This window comes from Loxodonta africana, chromosome 4, assembly GCF_030014295.1.
Source record: "Loxodonta africana isolate mLoxAfr1 chromosome 4, mLoxAfr1.hap2, whole genome shotgun sequence".
Classification (NCBI taxonomy): Eukaryota; Metazoa; Chordata; class Mammalia; order Proboscidea; family Elephantidae; genus Loxodonta; species Loxodonta africana.
The window spans coordinates 103,058,821-103,074,698 of NC_087345.1; the positions used below are offsets into that span (position 1 = coordinate 103,058,821).

At 35.9% G+C, this 15,878-nt stretch overlaps 1 protein-coding gene across 5 annotated transcripts in view; it reads left to right on the plus strand.

Moving 5' to 3' along the window:
- Nucleotides 1–15,878, plus strand: part of SLC2A13 (solute carrier family 2 member 13) — a 371,468-nt gene that overhangs the window by 163,427 nt on the left and 192,163 nt on the right. For all 5 annotated transcript variants that reach the window (XR_010321870.1, XM_010595831.3, XM_064284386.1 and 2 more), the window contains exon 4: nt 13,988–14,096. Coding sequence is in view for 4 of the 5 variants with exons in the window: in XM_010595831.3 (XP_010594133.2) it covers nt 13,988–14,096 (109 nt within the window). In the remaining variant the exon portion in view is untranslated. The remainder of the gene's footprint in view (nt 1–13,987; nt 14,097–15,878) is intronic.

Here is a 15,878-nt window from a genome sequence, read left to right on the forward strand (position 1 = left end):
GATTTCCTGAGAATCATCCTGATAGGAAAACCAGTTTCTTTCCTTTCAGATGTTATATTTCAAGGTACCACATATGTTTGCAATGGTTATGCTTCTGGAACCTCGTGGGACAGCTGTGATTTTAGATACTCTGTCCTATCATAAGGTCATGGAACATTTAATTTAGCCTGGTTTTTATCATTTTTGGTATAAAAAAAAAATTTTTTTTTTATGGTAGCTATAATATAAAGCCAAATAGCAAGAATGAACAGTAGAAAATACATGAATCATGGTTAGGTTTTTATATTCTCAATGGTATTTGTTTATTGAATACCTGGATCTAAAAAAGAAAAGTGCTAAAATTCAAATATTCACATGAATACACATAGGTTGTTTTGTTTTTAAACCAAGCAAATGATCAGTGTCTAAAAGTATGGTTCATATATTTCAAAGTGTTCTAATATGTTAGAGTCATAGAGATATTTGATTTGAGAATCTATGTGTTACTGAAAATGAAGGCGGAACATGAAACTATTCTGATTTGTCTGTGGTTGTATGAATAGTTTGGTGGTATACATCACTGAATTTGATAGGACTGTCATTTATTAAGGGTGTCTAGGGTGTCTGTGGTACAGATCTTATTGATTTATCACCTAGTGATTTATTAGTAATCTGTGTATGAATATTTTGTTAACTATAAAAAAAATATAGCCTATAAGTAGAGTCCGTTTCTTCTGTGTTAGTGAAGCTATTTGAATTTTTTGTGAATTTTTTTTTTTTTTAGATTTTTTAAATTGTGCTTTAGATGAAGGTTTACAGAACAAACTAGATTCTCATTAAACAGTTAGTAAACATATTGTTTTATGACATTGGTTAAACAACCCCGTGACATGTCAACACTCTCCCTTCTTGACCTTGGGTTCCCTATGACCAGCTTTCCTGTCCCCTCCTGTCTTCTAGTCCTTGCCTCTGGTCTGGTGTACCCCTTTAGTTATTTTGGCAGATTTTAAAACTGAAGGCTGTTTCTTTATGTATGAGGAAAAACCTATTCAATTTATTGATTTTTTAATGTAAAACTTTCAAAATTGTATTCGGCTGTGGAGAAATTCTACTAGAGAGCTGATGGATGAAATCATAGCATAATTATTTACATTACAGTGGGATATACTTTATATGCATTAAAAAAATAAATAAATAAACTAGTGCCATGCATTACCAACCTTTAATTATCAAAACATGCTTTTGAAGTAGATATCACATATGAGGCATGTGAGGCTCAGAGAGGTTAAGGAACCTGCCCAAGGTCACATAGCTACTAAAAAAAATCTAGGTTTCTCTGATGCTGGGACCATTTTTCTTTATATTCTTCGACTCTGCTTGTGGTTGTGTATAGCCTTTAGCAGATTCAAATCATATATATTCTTATTTCTCAGATTGTAATATCCTTTGAAAAATTGGGTGAGAAGAATTTATCGTATCACTAAGAATGGCAATCTGTTGTAAAAATATTGTCATAATACTATGAAATTGAGGGTATTTGTCCTTTCATTTAAAATTATTTTGTTCAAAGACAATATTAATATTTTTTAATTACTCATTTATTTAAAATAGAAGTGTCACAGAAAAAATAATTCTTTGATGGTTATGAGGATGGGGAGAGGGGAGGAGAAATCACTAACTATGTAGGAGCCAAGTGTCAACTTTGGTGAAGGGAAAGACAACATACAGTGTAGGGGAAGTCAGTACAACTGGACCAAAGCAAAAGCATAGAAATTTCCTATACCCATCTAGACACTTTAAGGGACCAAGTGGCTGGGGCTGGGAACCACAGTCTCTGGGAGCACTTTAGGTCAACTGGCATAACATAGTCCATAAAAAAAATGTTCTGCATCCTACTTCAGTGAGTAGCATCTGGGATCTTAAAAGCTTGTGAGTGGCCATTTAAGATATATCTATTGGCCCCATTCTGTCCAAAGCAAAAGGGAATGAAGAAAACCAAAGATACAAGGGAAATATTAGCCCAAAGGACTGAAGAACCACATGAACCAGAGGCTCCACCACTGTGAGCCCAGAACTAGATAGTACCTGTCAACCACCACCTACTTCTCAGACGGGGATCACAGCAGAGTGTCCCGGACAGAATGGGAGAAAAATGCAGAACAGAATTCAACTTCACAAAAAAGACCAGGCTTACTGGTCTGACAGAGATTAGAGGAACCCCTGAGATTTTGGCCCCCAGACACTCTGCTAACTCAGAACTGAAACCACTCCCAAAGCCTGCTTTTCAGACAAAGATTAGGCAGACATATAAAACAAAAATTAACACACGTGAGGAATGTGCTTCTTAGTTCAATCAAGTATATAAGACCAAATGGACAACTCCTGGTCAAAAGCAAGATGAGAAGGCAGGAAGGGACAGGAACTGGAGGAATGGACACAGGGAAACCAAGATGGTAAGGGGGAGCATGCTTTCACATTGTGGGGATTGCAACCAATGTCGCAAAACAATATGTGTATAAATTTTGAATGAGAAATTTAAAAATAAGTAAATAAAATAGAGGTCTCTCCCTTTGCTCAAAAAAGTTTTTCTAGGACAGTAATTCTTAATTTGTTTTTCCTCAGCAACAAACCATACTCCCATGACTATTAAGTTCAAAGATCTCTCATTTGAGAATTGCTAGGTTAAGATGGATTTTTTTGGCTGCTTTCATTTATGTAGAGATCTTTGACAAAGGAAATATTTTAGAGTTTGTAAATAGTTCTTGATAATAACAAAGCAAGGTTTTTGGGAAACAAAAAGTATTTTAGTAGTATTAAGCACTCTCATCATCTCCCCTTATGAGGAGAGAAAAGTCTTTAGTTTGGCAATCAGGAATAATAATGACTAGATGAACATTGTCATTGCATACGGGCCCTCATGCATCTGTAGACAACGAGTGCTTCACAACGTCTTGGCAAATTGATTGCCTTGAAGGATTTCAGAATGTATTGGCATAAATGCCAGACAGTGAAGGAATGATTGAAGCACATGGGGTTGAATTTATCAATAGCATCAGTCCATTCTCCCAGACAACATGTGCCAAGCACTAGCTTGTAAGCACAAATATCATCTGCTGCATATTGAAGAGGAAAACAGCATGGGTGTGCTCAGGATCTTAGCGGTAGTTTATAATTAATCGCAACATTGTTTAGCAACTTGGGATGTACTCAAATTGCTTCAGCCATGAGTTCTCAGTAACCGTTATTTGTACTGCCATCTCTTTCTCCATCCTCCTGTACTTCCTTCTTTTCTTCCTCATATACATTAAACAAATATTTGTCTTCCATTTGCATGACCCTGGGCTAAGTACTGTGGGAAGTAGAATGATGAAACAAAGAGAAAACCTGAACCATTTACCCCACATCACAGGTGGTCATAATCCAGTATGGAAGAGACATCAGCTATATAACCCTCAAAACAAATTAGCCAGCAGTGAGAGCATAAGAGAGGCATGAAACTGACACCTTGATTCAGATGACAAAATATCTTTTTTGGGAGCAGAGGTGACCTCAAAGACCAGGTAGATTATAAACTGGATCTTGTAAGATAGGAAGGATACATTCACATGTAAATTGGAAGGATAGCATCCCAAGAAGAAGGAACACTGTGAATGGAGACAGATAGGAAAATATGGGGCTTCTTTGAGTAAAATCAGTTACCCAAGGTTTGTTGAAGCATTGCCTAATGGAGAGGAAGTAGTGTGAAGTAAATCTTAAAAGCTAGGCTGGGGAAGGAGCGTGAAGTCACTGGATTGACACAGTGGCTGCAAAAATGGGCTCAAGCATAACAATGATTGTGAGAATGGCATAGGACAAGGCAGTGTTTCATTCTGTTGGCATAGGATCGCAATGAGTTGGAGCCTACTCAAAGGCGCCTAACAACAGCAACAAGTTAAGTGATTAGCGGTGTGCTCTAGTAGACAGAAGTGGCAGCAGTGTGGAGAGGCTAGATTGAATCTGTTAGAAGCTGGAGATGCAGAGGCCATATGTGAGGCTTCGTCCAAATAAATGATGATAGCGGTGAATCAGTTACTGTCACGTCAACTCTGACTCATGGCAACCCCATGTGTGTCAGAGTAGAACTGTGCTCCATAATGTTCTCAGTGGCTGATTTTTCAGAAATGAATAGCTAGGCCTTTCTTCCAACATGCCTCTCAGTGGGCTCAAACCTCCAACCTTTTGGTTAGCAGCCGGGCTCTTTAACCTTTGCATTACCGAGGGACAGTGGCAATAACAATAATCACTACTAGTTAATCACTATGTTGTGTATGCCAGGAACCTTATTATCCGTAATCCTCACAAGAGTAAGTACTTCACTGTATCCCTCTTTTACTGAAGGGAAAATGGAGGCTTGGAAAGGTTAAATAACAAGCTCCAGATCCCACAGCTGGTAAGGGGAACTGGTATTTGACCCTGGTCTAGGTGAGTACTTTCCCCTGCCAGGCCCTGTCTCACTGAGGAGATGGATGAAAGCCCAGCTATGCAGTGGAGAAGTGGGCAGGCAGACAGGGCTTGGATGCAAAAACAGCAGAAATCCTTCTGATGTTTTGTGGAAAGCAGTGAGGCACATATACATTAATTTTAACTAAAATTTGGATATGGGATGTTAGGAAGGGGCAATACTCAAAAGCTACAGCTTTGATCCTGAGTTACTGTGAAATTAGGTAATGTAGGGTAAAGAACAAGTTTTGGGTGGGAAATGATTTGTTTTGTATGTACTTGAGCTAGAGGTTGAGGGATCAGAGTTATAAGGAGCACAATGTTTTATTCCTATATAGCTCGAAAGTGCTTCAACTTCGTGTTTTGTTACTCATCTTTTTCATAAATTGTTGGTGTCCTTTTATGATAAGAAAAACCACCTTCATTAAAATATACATATAAAATTTCTTGACAGTTTTGGCACGAAGAAGAATTAGCTCAAGTCCTAACTTTACACTTAATGGTTTGTCACCTTGGGACTTTTATCTAATCCCTCTCTGCTTAGTTTCCTCATTTCTAAAATGAGGATAGAAAACCTGTTCTTCCTTACTTGGTAGGACTCTTAGAATGATCAAAAATGGATCACAAAGCATGAGGAACTATTGAAATGTTAGAAATTTATTTGAAATTTGAGCAAATCCCTAACACTCTTGGTGATTGAGAAAATATTTAGAAATAAGCTATGCCCCCAAAACATGCTGGTTAATAGCTTTTTTAATGGCTAGATATCAGGGTATCAGCCTTCCTTGGCTTGTACGGGAGGGTGAGGGGAGACAAAAAACCTTTAGGCTCTCGTTACTCTTTTGTCTTTTGGTGTCACTGTGACTGTGGCCAGCCCACTTCCTCTCTTCCTGAAGGCGTGCACGGTCTGCAGATAGCTTTCTCAGGCTGCTTTCAGGAGAGGACCGTGGTATTGGGGGATCTTGCTGTGCTTGATCGCGGCCCTAAATTGGAAAGTGGGAAGAGTAATATTTGAAGCTGAGCAATGATTATTTTGCTCCCAAGGAGGCCCTGCTTTCTCCACAGAGGTATCTTTACTTATAGCAAAGAATTTTAGTCTGTGAAGACTGCCAGCAGTGGAAAGCCTCCCACAGTCTACATTTTGTAATTCGTTAGTCATAAAGTGTTCTTTTTCCTTCCTAATTTTTCTCCAGTGTACAGTAAAATCCATATAAAATAAAACTAAAAGAAGGGGAAAGGTAAGAGCAAGGAAACCCTGAAGAAATTTAAAGGGTTCTGCACCCTTGGCAGCCCTCACTTCTTGGGGCAGGAGACTTTATCAGTCCAGTTTAATCAAATATTATTGTTGGTTTGAATTACTAACCTCATTGTGCTCTTGTTAAAGTGAAAGCCATGGTCTTTGAATGACCTAATGTTTCCCTTCCCATCCGGCTTACCACGTCAGACCTCCTAACATTCCAAGTCTCTTTTTATTTGTGAAGGAATTTTTTTGTTTTGCTTTGTTTTGTTTTTGGCAACTCTATTGAGGTATAATTTAAATACGACAAACTGAACATACTTAAAGTGTATAATTTGATGAGTTTTGAAATAAGTATACACCCATGAAACCATCACCAAAGACAAGATAGTGAAAACATTCATCTCCACCCCCCCCAAAAAAAAGTTTCTTTGTGCTTCTTTGTAATCCCTCTCTCTCTCCTTCATTCTCCCACCCACAGGCAATCACTGGTCTGCTTTCTGTCATGAAAGATCATATTACATTTTTTAGAATTTTAAATAAATTGAATCATACAGTATATATTCTCTCTTTGTGTCTTTTGCTCAGCATAATTAATTTGAGATTTATTCATGTTGTAAATAAAAAAACCCAAACCCATTACTGTTGAGTAGATTCTGACTCATAGCGACGCTATAGGACAGAGTAGAACTGCCCCACAGTTTCCAAGGAGCGCCTGGTGGATTCGAACTGCCAACGTTTTGGTTAGCAGCCATAGCTCTTAACTACTACGCCACTGGGGTTAACGTGTTGTAAAAAAGGTCATTCTTTTTTATTGCTTAGAAGCGATCTATTTATGGATATACCATGATCTGTTAGTCTATTCACCTGTTTGTGCAATTTGGATTGTTTCCAGTTTGGACTCTTACAGATAAAGCTGCCATGAACATTTGTGTACAAGTCTTTGTATGGAAATACGTTGTCTTTTTTGTGACTAGAGTCAGAATTGACTCGATGGCAGCGGGTTGTTTTTTTTGTATAGTAGTGAAATGGATGGGTCATATGGTAGATATATGTTTAACTTCTTAAAGAAACTGCCAAACTGTTTTCCAAAATGATTGTACTGTTTTATACTCAGCATCATATATGAGAATTCCAGTTAGTCCGCATCCTCACCGACACTTGATAGGTCAGATTTCTTAATTTTGGCCATTTTAATAGATGTGTAGTGGTATCTAACTGTGGTTTAATTTGGCTTTTTCTAATGACTAATGATGTCGAGGAGCCCTGGTGGCACAGCGGTTAAGAGTTGAGTTCAGCTGGTAACCAAAAGGTCGGCAGTTTGAATTCTTGGAAACCCCATGGGTAGCTCTGCTCTGTCCTGTAGGGTCACTGTGAGTCAGAATCAACTCATCAGCAATGGGTTTGTCTGGGTAATGATGTTGAGCCTCTTTTCATGTGCTTACTTGCCAACTGTATGATTTCTTTGAAGTATCTGTTTAAATTTTTTGTCCATTTAAAAACTGGTGTTTTTTTGTTTTTTTTTTTATTGATATACAAAAGTTCTGTATGTATTCTGGATACAAATACTTCATCAGGTATATGCGATTGACAAATAATTTCTTCCAGCCAGTTACTTGCCTTTTCATTATCTTAACAATGTCTTTTGAAGAGCAGAAATAATTGAGTGAAGTCTAATTTATTATTTTTTATGGATCGTACTTTTGGTGCTGAATCTAAAAATTATTTGCATAACTCAAAGTCACAAAAGATTTTATAGTTTTAAGTTTTATATTAGGTCAGTGATCCATTTTGAGATAACTTGTATATGGTGCAAACTGTGGATATAAGTTCAATGTTTTTAAATATGGATATCAGATTGTTCGACCACCATTATTAAAAAGACTATCTTTTCTCCACTAAATTGTTTTTGTACCTTTGTCACATGCATACATATATGTTGTTGTTAGGTGCTGTTGAGTCGGTTCCGACTCATAGCGACCCTATACGCAACAGAAGGAAACACTGCCTGGTCCTGCGTCATCCTTACAATCGTTGTTATGCTTGAGCTCATTGTTGGAGCCGCTGTGTCAGTCCACCTCGTTGAGGGTCTTCCTTTTTTCCCCGACCCTGTACTCTGCCAAGCATGATGTCCTTCTCCAGGAACTGATCCCTCTTGATAATATGTCTAAAGTATGTAAGACACAGTCTTGCTATCCATATGCTTATATATTATTTCTAGACTTTACTCTGTTCCATTGATTTGTCTATCTTGATGCCAATATCACACTTACTATAATGTCTTTTAAGTCATGGAGTATAAGTTCATAAAGAACTTTGTTCTGCGTTTTCAAAGTTGTTTTGGCTGTTCTAGATACTTTCATCTCCATATTGCTTTTAGAATCAATTTATCAATTATTCTTGTAAAAAATAAAATAAAACTTCTTGAGCTTTTGATTAAGATTGCATTAAATCTATAGATCAGTTTGGGAGAAATAAACATTTTAACAATATTGAATATTCTGATTCATACACAAGATATATCTCTCCATTTAGGTAGGTCTGCTTTAATTTCTCACAGCACTATTCGGTAGTTGTGTATAGGGCTTGCATATCTTCTGTCAGATTTATTCCTAGGTATTTCTTTTCTTTTTTTTTTTTGCATATTATTTAAATGTTAATTTTAAAAGTATGTTTTTAATTTCAGTTTCTGATTATTCATTGGTAGGATATGGAAATACAGTTGACTTTTTATGTTGGCTTTCCTTCAATCTCACTGAACTCACTATTAGTCCTTACAGCTTTTTTGAAGATTCCATAAAATTTTCTATGTGGGTAATCATGTTGTCCGTCTATAAACACTTTTCTATTTCTTTCTTTCCAATCTGGAGGCTTTTTTTTTTTTTTTCCTTCTTCTTTATTTTTTTGTCTATTGCACTGGCTAGAACCTCCAGAATGATATTGAGTAGAAATGGTGAGAGTGGACATCTTTACCTGGATCCTGATCTTAGGAGGAAAGCATTAAAATTTTAACCATTAAGTGTCATGTGAGCTATGGATTTTTGTAGCTATCCTTTATTAGATGGTGGAAGTTCCCTTCTACCCTCAGTTTTCTGAGAGTGTTTATTATAAATTGATATTGTATTTTGTCAAAGGTTTTTTCTGCATCTACTGAGATGATCATTCTATTAATATGATGAATCAAATTCACACTTTTGAATGTTGAACCAACCTTGTATTCCTGGGATAAACCTCAGTTGGTCATGAAATGTTTTGCTTTTTTGTGCATTGTTTAATTTAATTTGCTATCATTTTTGCCTCTATCTTTATGAAGAATAAAAGATCCCTGGTGGCATAGTGACTAAAGTGCTTGCTGCTAACCAAAATGTTGGTAGCTCAAACCCACCAGCCACTCTGGGAGAAAGATGTGGCAGTCTGCTTCCCTAAAGATTTACAGCCTTGGAGGCAGTTCTGCTCTGTCCTATAGGGTTGCTGTGAGCTGGAATCAGCTTGACAGCAGTGGGTTTGGTTTTTGGTTTGTGAAGAATATTGAGGTTTTTTTTTTTTTTTTTTTTTGTAACTGGAATTGATTTCTTGTAATGACTTGCTTTGTTGCCAGAGTAATGTTGTCCTCATAGAATAAGTTGGAAAGTATTTGCCTTTTTTTTTTTTTTAGTTTTTTGTAAGAGTTTGTGTAGAATAGGTGGTATCTCTTCCTCAAATATCTGGAAAAATTCACCAATCAAGCCATTTGTACTTGTAATTTTCTCTGTGGGAAAGTTTTTAACTGTTGTCGTTAGATACCATTGAGTTGGCTTGAATTCAGTTTTTAACTACAAGCACATTTAAAAAAAAACATTATAGGACTGGCTATTAAGGCTATTTCTTGAGTGAGATTTCAGAAGATTGAGTCTTTTAGAAAATTTGTTACATCTAGTATTGGCATGAATTTGTTTGTAATACTTACTATTCTTTTAGTATCTGTATCATCTATTATTGATTTCACCTCCCTCATTTCTGATATTGGTATAATTGTGGATTTATGTATTTCTAGTTACAGTTGTTTCAGTTTTTGATTCTTGTGTTGTGAAGCTCTCATTAAGTTAATAAACATTTATTAATGCATTAAATAGCATATAACAATCCTAAATGTTTATTAACTTAATGAGAGCTTCACAACACAAGAATCAAAAACTGAAACAACTGTAACTGTAACTAGAAATACATAAATCCACAATTAATGCATTAAATAGCATATAACAATCCTAAGTGTTTATTAACTTAATGAGAGCTTCACAACAGAAGAATCAAAAACTGAAACAACTGTAACTAGAAATAGTAGGTTATTGATACATTTATCCCCTTATTATAGGTTACATTTTGCTACCTGTTTGCATGCCTAGTAAATCTTTTATTGGATGCCAGATATTTTATCTAATTATTAGGAATTGTTCTGGGATGCTATTCAGTTATTTGGAATCAGTTTTAAGCTTTTTTAGATGATACCCTAACAGTGTTTAACCTAGGACTAAATTTACACCCTTGCTTCATACTCTGCTACTTCAGGTTTTTCACTCCAGTTGATTCCTAACCCTATGTGAGCTCCTTGCATTGTTTTCTCTAATCCTCTCCTGTGACTTTTTCCGCTGCACTGACCTGTACTCAGCTGAATACTAAGAGGACTCTGAAGTTCACCAGAGTTTTCTCTCTGGACGTCACTCTCCAGTTCTCTGCTCTGTGAACTCTTACCATTTTGGCATCCCTGGCTTCTGATCTGTGTCTTTTCAACTCAAGGACATCACCAGGGTCAGCCTGGGTTCCTACTCCCTGTGCTACAGCCTGAAAACTTTTCTTGAGGCATTGAGCTGAGAGTTACAGCATTCATCTCATTTGTTTCTCAAATTTCAGAGATCACTATCTTTCATTGCCTGCTATCCAATATCTTGAGAACTATTGTGTCATATATCTTTGTATGTTTTTTTAATTGTTTCATGTAGGATGGTAAGTCTGGCAACTATTACTCCATCTTGACTGGAAGTAGAAGTCAGGAGCTTGGATTTTATACAAAATGTATTCTGGCGCTTTTTTAATTGTATATGGGCAACCTTCTGTAAGTGTACAGACAACCTGTCTGCAGGAATGATTACGCTTGTGGGACTTTCTTTTGCATCCCTGCTACCAGAGGCCCTGACACACCTAGACAACCATTATGAAGGTCATTTAGCAATTTAAGAGTATGAGGTGTCAAGAATGAAGGAAAAGATGAATCCATTTTGGATTCCTGCATTTATTGTCTTTCTTATGTGTTGTATTTTGAGTTCTTGATTTCCGGTGTACTTTGGGTTCTGTACATGTTTTAGTTTTTGTTGTGTGGGGATTTTTATGTTTGAAAGACACAACTAATCAAAAAAAAATTAAGCATAAAACATTGCATAGATAAAATATTTTAATTGCAGAAGAAATGTAATAAGTACAGTATGACATTTTAAATATTCACTTATGAACATTCAACCAATTAATATATTTGATTTTTTTCTTCTGCCTCATAGCTTCTGTGATATAAAGATTAATGATGATTTTCTTTTGTTAAGTCAGTTTTACTGCCTAATAAAGCTTAGTTTATGGTTTTAATGAAAGGAAATTCTTTAATTTTGTTTATACATTATCAGATGTGCAGCTGCTGTGACCAAAATTTATCTGTTAGAAAAATTCCAGCTTAATAAATGGACCAGCATTGTATGTTTTTATCAGGAGTTTCAAACCAAGAGTAAGAACAAAATCCAGGTTTAAAAAAACTAGGAAATGTGTGATGTTTATGTACTAGCTTATCTCTTTATATTTAGGCAAGTCAAACTTTCATCCTAATTTGCTATAATTTTCTCTTTATTTATCTGCCCTCCAAAAAAGTATTACTCAATCCATCTATCAAATCATGATATAGTTTAATAGTAGAAGAAGAAGCATCTGTCCAAGGATTGATAATAGATTTCTTGTAGGAAGAAAGGCTAGTTTCTCATCTGTTGAGATTACTAAAATCTGAGAAGGGAGGTTTGATTGTTTTGTTTTTGTTTCTCTTTGTAAATGATTCATGCTGCTTAAATTGAGTGAACTTGAAAATTTCACAAGGTGGATGGTAATCTTTTATTTTTATAAAGTTCTGATTTATGGGAAAAAGTAGATGTCTGTATGATGCCATGTGTGTTCTTTATTTCGTGGCTCTTTTTTTTATACCTATATTTACAGGGGAGCCCTGGTGATGCAGCAGTTAAGAGCTCGGCTGCTAGCCAAAAGTTCAGCAACTCGAATCCACCAGCCACTCCTTGGAAACCCTACGGGGTACTTCTGCTCTGTCCTGTGGAGTCACTATGAGTTGGAATCAACTCAATGGCAGTGGGTTTGGTTTTGATACATTTACAGATAAGGCTGCCCATCTTTCAGGCAACTGACCCAGATATATTTTAATGTTGTCACAGTAAAGCTCCAAAATCTACCCATTTCACAGGATCTTTCTATTAGATTAGGTTTTAATACTGCTTACTTGAATCTAAGGCAATTTAACATTTATATTACTCTCAGCCTGCTTTCTAAATGGGTTGTCACTGGCCTTAGCTTTGAATGGCCATCTACTCTTGTCTGAGTTCATCTGTGTTCTGTTTTGTCATTTAGAGACATACAAATTGCAGTAAATCACATCTTCATGTGATTTTAATCATAACTATATAGAGATAGAATATCTGCACCCCTAAAGTGTTCAATTCTAATTAATGCCTGGCTTGACATCTCGTTAACTTTTATTACTGAAACAACAGCACATTCTGTTCTGTTGCCTTGAACTGGGATATTAGATTTCCAGAAGTGTTGAAACTTTCCCAGATTTTAATTTCTTGACTTTGTTCTGGGTTTATTAACAAAACTTGACCTCCAGGAAAAATGCTTCTAATTAAGTAATTAGTGTTGTGGTGGTCCCAGAGCCATCTCTTCTAACAGTAGAAATACTGTGGCTTCTGAAATTCAGCTCTGGCCCATAAGGACACAATATGGTATGCCTCTTTAAAGCTAAGATGACGTTATGTTGTCCAAATTGGAGCACTTCTGAGACTAGAAGGGGCATTTTTAGTAATTATGCTCAGATAACAGGTATTAGTAAGGCTAGTTACCTTATTTAATGCCTCAGTGGTCCAGATTTACAGCTTTCCAGAATTTATCCAGAGTTCTGACATAAAGACCAAAGAATATGTCTCATTTGAAAGGCCCTTTTATTTTTTGAAAGATCATTTAATACCTCTTAGGGAACTATCCAGTTTGTTGTTGTTAGGTGCCGTCAAATCGGTTCCTACTCATAGTGACCCTGTAGGACAGAGTAAAACTGCCCCATAGGGAATCCAAGGAGTGGCTGGTGGATTTGAACTGCTGACCTTTTGGTTAGCAGCTGATCTCTTAACCACTACACCACCAGAGCTCCACCCAAAGTTTAGAAATAACCATATATACACTTCTTATGATATGTACTTATTTCTTTTCTTTTTTACCCTTTTGGTGATTTTTATTAATATTATTGAAACATTAAAAGCAGTAAATTATACAGTCTTAATCTAAAACATTTATCTATTTTGTTCATTGTAGCCATTACCAGGTCTGATAACCTGCTCAAATTCCTTACATTTAGTCAAATAGATTTGAATGAACTTTGTTTCTTCTTTGTTTTTAATGAATGCTGTTCTTTTGGTTTAATAAAGCAAATTTGCCAGTAACTTTGTAAGTAGTCCCACATGGAATGAGTTTTAAATAATAATTAATTGTCAAGGAAGTGAAAGAATAAAGAGCATGCTTAATAAGTATAGCTCATAGGGCTTTAAGGAAGAATAATTCCGACAGTTACAATTATGTAGATCTTCCTAAAAAACCCATTGCCATCGAGTCAATTCTGACTCACAGCGATGCTACAGGACAGAGTAGAGCTGCCCCCTAGAGTTTCCAAATAGTGCCTCGTAGATTTGAACTCCTGACCTTTTGATTAGCAGCTGTAGCACTTAACCACTATGCCGTTAGGGTTTCCGTAGATCTTCATAGTACCCACAAATTGCTTTACCTTGAATTCTTTCTTGTTGCCTTTACGGTTTAAACCTGCAGTTTAATTAAGTCTGTTTAAAAAAATACACTGTGTCCAGATTTCTGTGAAAATACATTTGTTCTATTTAAAAATGCCCAGTCATGTTGATTTCACAGAGCTTTGGGAAATTTATCCTGATGGGAATAATGACTGTGTAAGCTGAAAATAATATGTCCTTTTTTTTCTTTTTTCCTTTTTAAAAGCGGGACCTGTGATCTGCAGAATGCTGAGTTACCCCCCAACTCGCCGAGCTTTAATTGTGGGTTGTGGCCTCCAAATGTTCCAACAACTATCAGGCATTAACACCATCATGTATGTATTTCTTTTTGGCTTCTTTGGTGATTTGTTATTATTAAATCTATAGGATTCTTTTCAGGTATACTAACTCACATAATTTTTTTAATCCTATTACTCTACAACTAGAAAGAGGTGATTTATTTTGTTTGTTGTCATTATTGACTGTATTGACTTCATACAGTTTCTGCTTTTTGTCATCCAATACTTACTTGCATTCCGAGCTAATGTATCATTTTCATAAACCCATTCTTGATGCTGATTGGAAATTTAAAGGGAATCGCCTGGCATTGCCAGATTATGGGCACATAGGTACCTAGTTCATTTCCTCTGGGGACAGTCAGTTACAATGCAATGTGATAAGGACGTTAATAGAAATATGTTTATGACACTGAGAGCAGAGTGGAGGGGAGGAAGTTGAGTGAGATGATCGGGGAACATAGAAATGTCCCTTCTCTTCTAGTTTTCAGAGTAAACCCCCTAAATAGTGTTTGTCCACTGTAGCTCTGGACTACCCTGTTAGAGAGTGGAGTGGGGTGAATGGTAGGGGCTCTACCTCGTTTTATTCATTCAATAAGGGCCTATTATGTACTAGATATACAGAAGTAAATGTCACATGGTCCCAGGCCTCACAGAATATACAGGCTGGTAGAAACACATTAAATCAACTCACAGTCAAATATATAATTTTAAGTTGTGACAAGGGCTATAAGGACATTCCTAGTTCTCTACAGAATAGACTTGATCAGATTCTAGGTAATAAAATGCAGATTGGAGAAAATTCATGAATTTTTCAGAGAAACTGGCTGTTGGATGAAAAACTGCTACATCTTAGAAGTTTCCACTCCACCCCATTACCTGTTGGTTAAAATTATTTGTTATAAAAATATAAATTATATAAAATTAAATTTTACCTGTAAGCCACTTATACATTCTTTCAAAAATTATCTGTGATATGATGAGTTAGTTTTAATATGAGAAGAGTGAGTTGGTTAAAATGATGTTTTAAAATAATGATTAGGACCTAATGACCCTTAGTAAGAAATAATTATAAATAGAAGGAGAAATAGTCAAAAATTATACAGTGCAAGTAAATACCTCTTTGTCCTAGTAATTTTAATGCCCTATTTTAATTCCCCAGAACCCTTTGAAAGTTCCTATGAGTCAAGACCTTATCATTTCATTCTATATTTATCTATTCTATTTTCCACTCTTGGGAAACGTTTGCCAGGTGACATATGCTCTCTACCCAGTTTGGAGGAAAGAATACCCAGAAGCCTCACAGCTCAAAAGTGTTAGACCTTATTATTTGTAGCATCAAGGTGAAATTTCCCAAGATATTAACATGGATCATAATCTTCCTGAAGTGGAAGCTACACGTTGCTATAACCATGTCAAGGCAATAAGTCAATATTTTTTGAGCAACCACTATTTCTGAACAGTGTACTTAATATTGTGACTATTATGCACATATTTTGGTATATTTGTACTTTGATAACAGTGATATTTATGGAAATAAAGGAAGAGCTAAGTTCCTGTTTTTGAACAAAAAACATGAAATTAGCTAATAATTGAAAATTTTTTTGCAATAGAAAGAATCTTAAGTATCAATTTATTTCCACTTAACTCCAGATTTACCCTTCCTTGCCTTCACCATGAAAATAGAATTTAATGCTTTAAATATAGTATATATATATATATATGTATATATATGTTTAGAGAGAGAAACCACATATATATGTATGTATGGAGAGAGAGAGAGAGAGGGCACTAGAGAGACATTGCAAGAGGAAAAGGGTC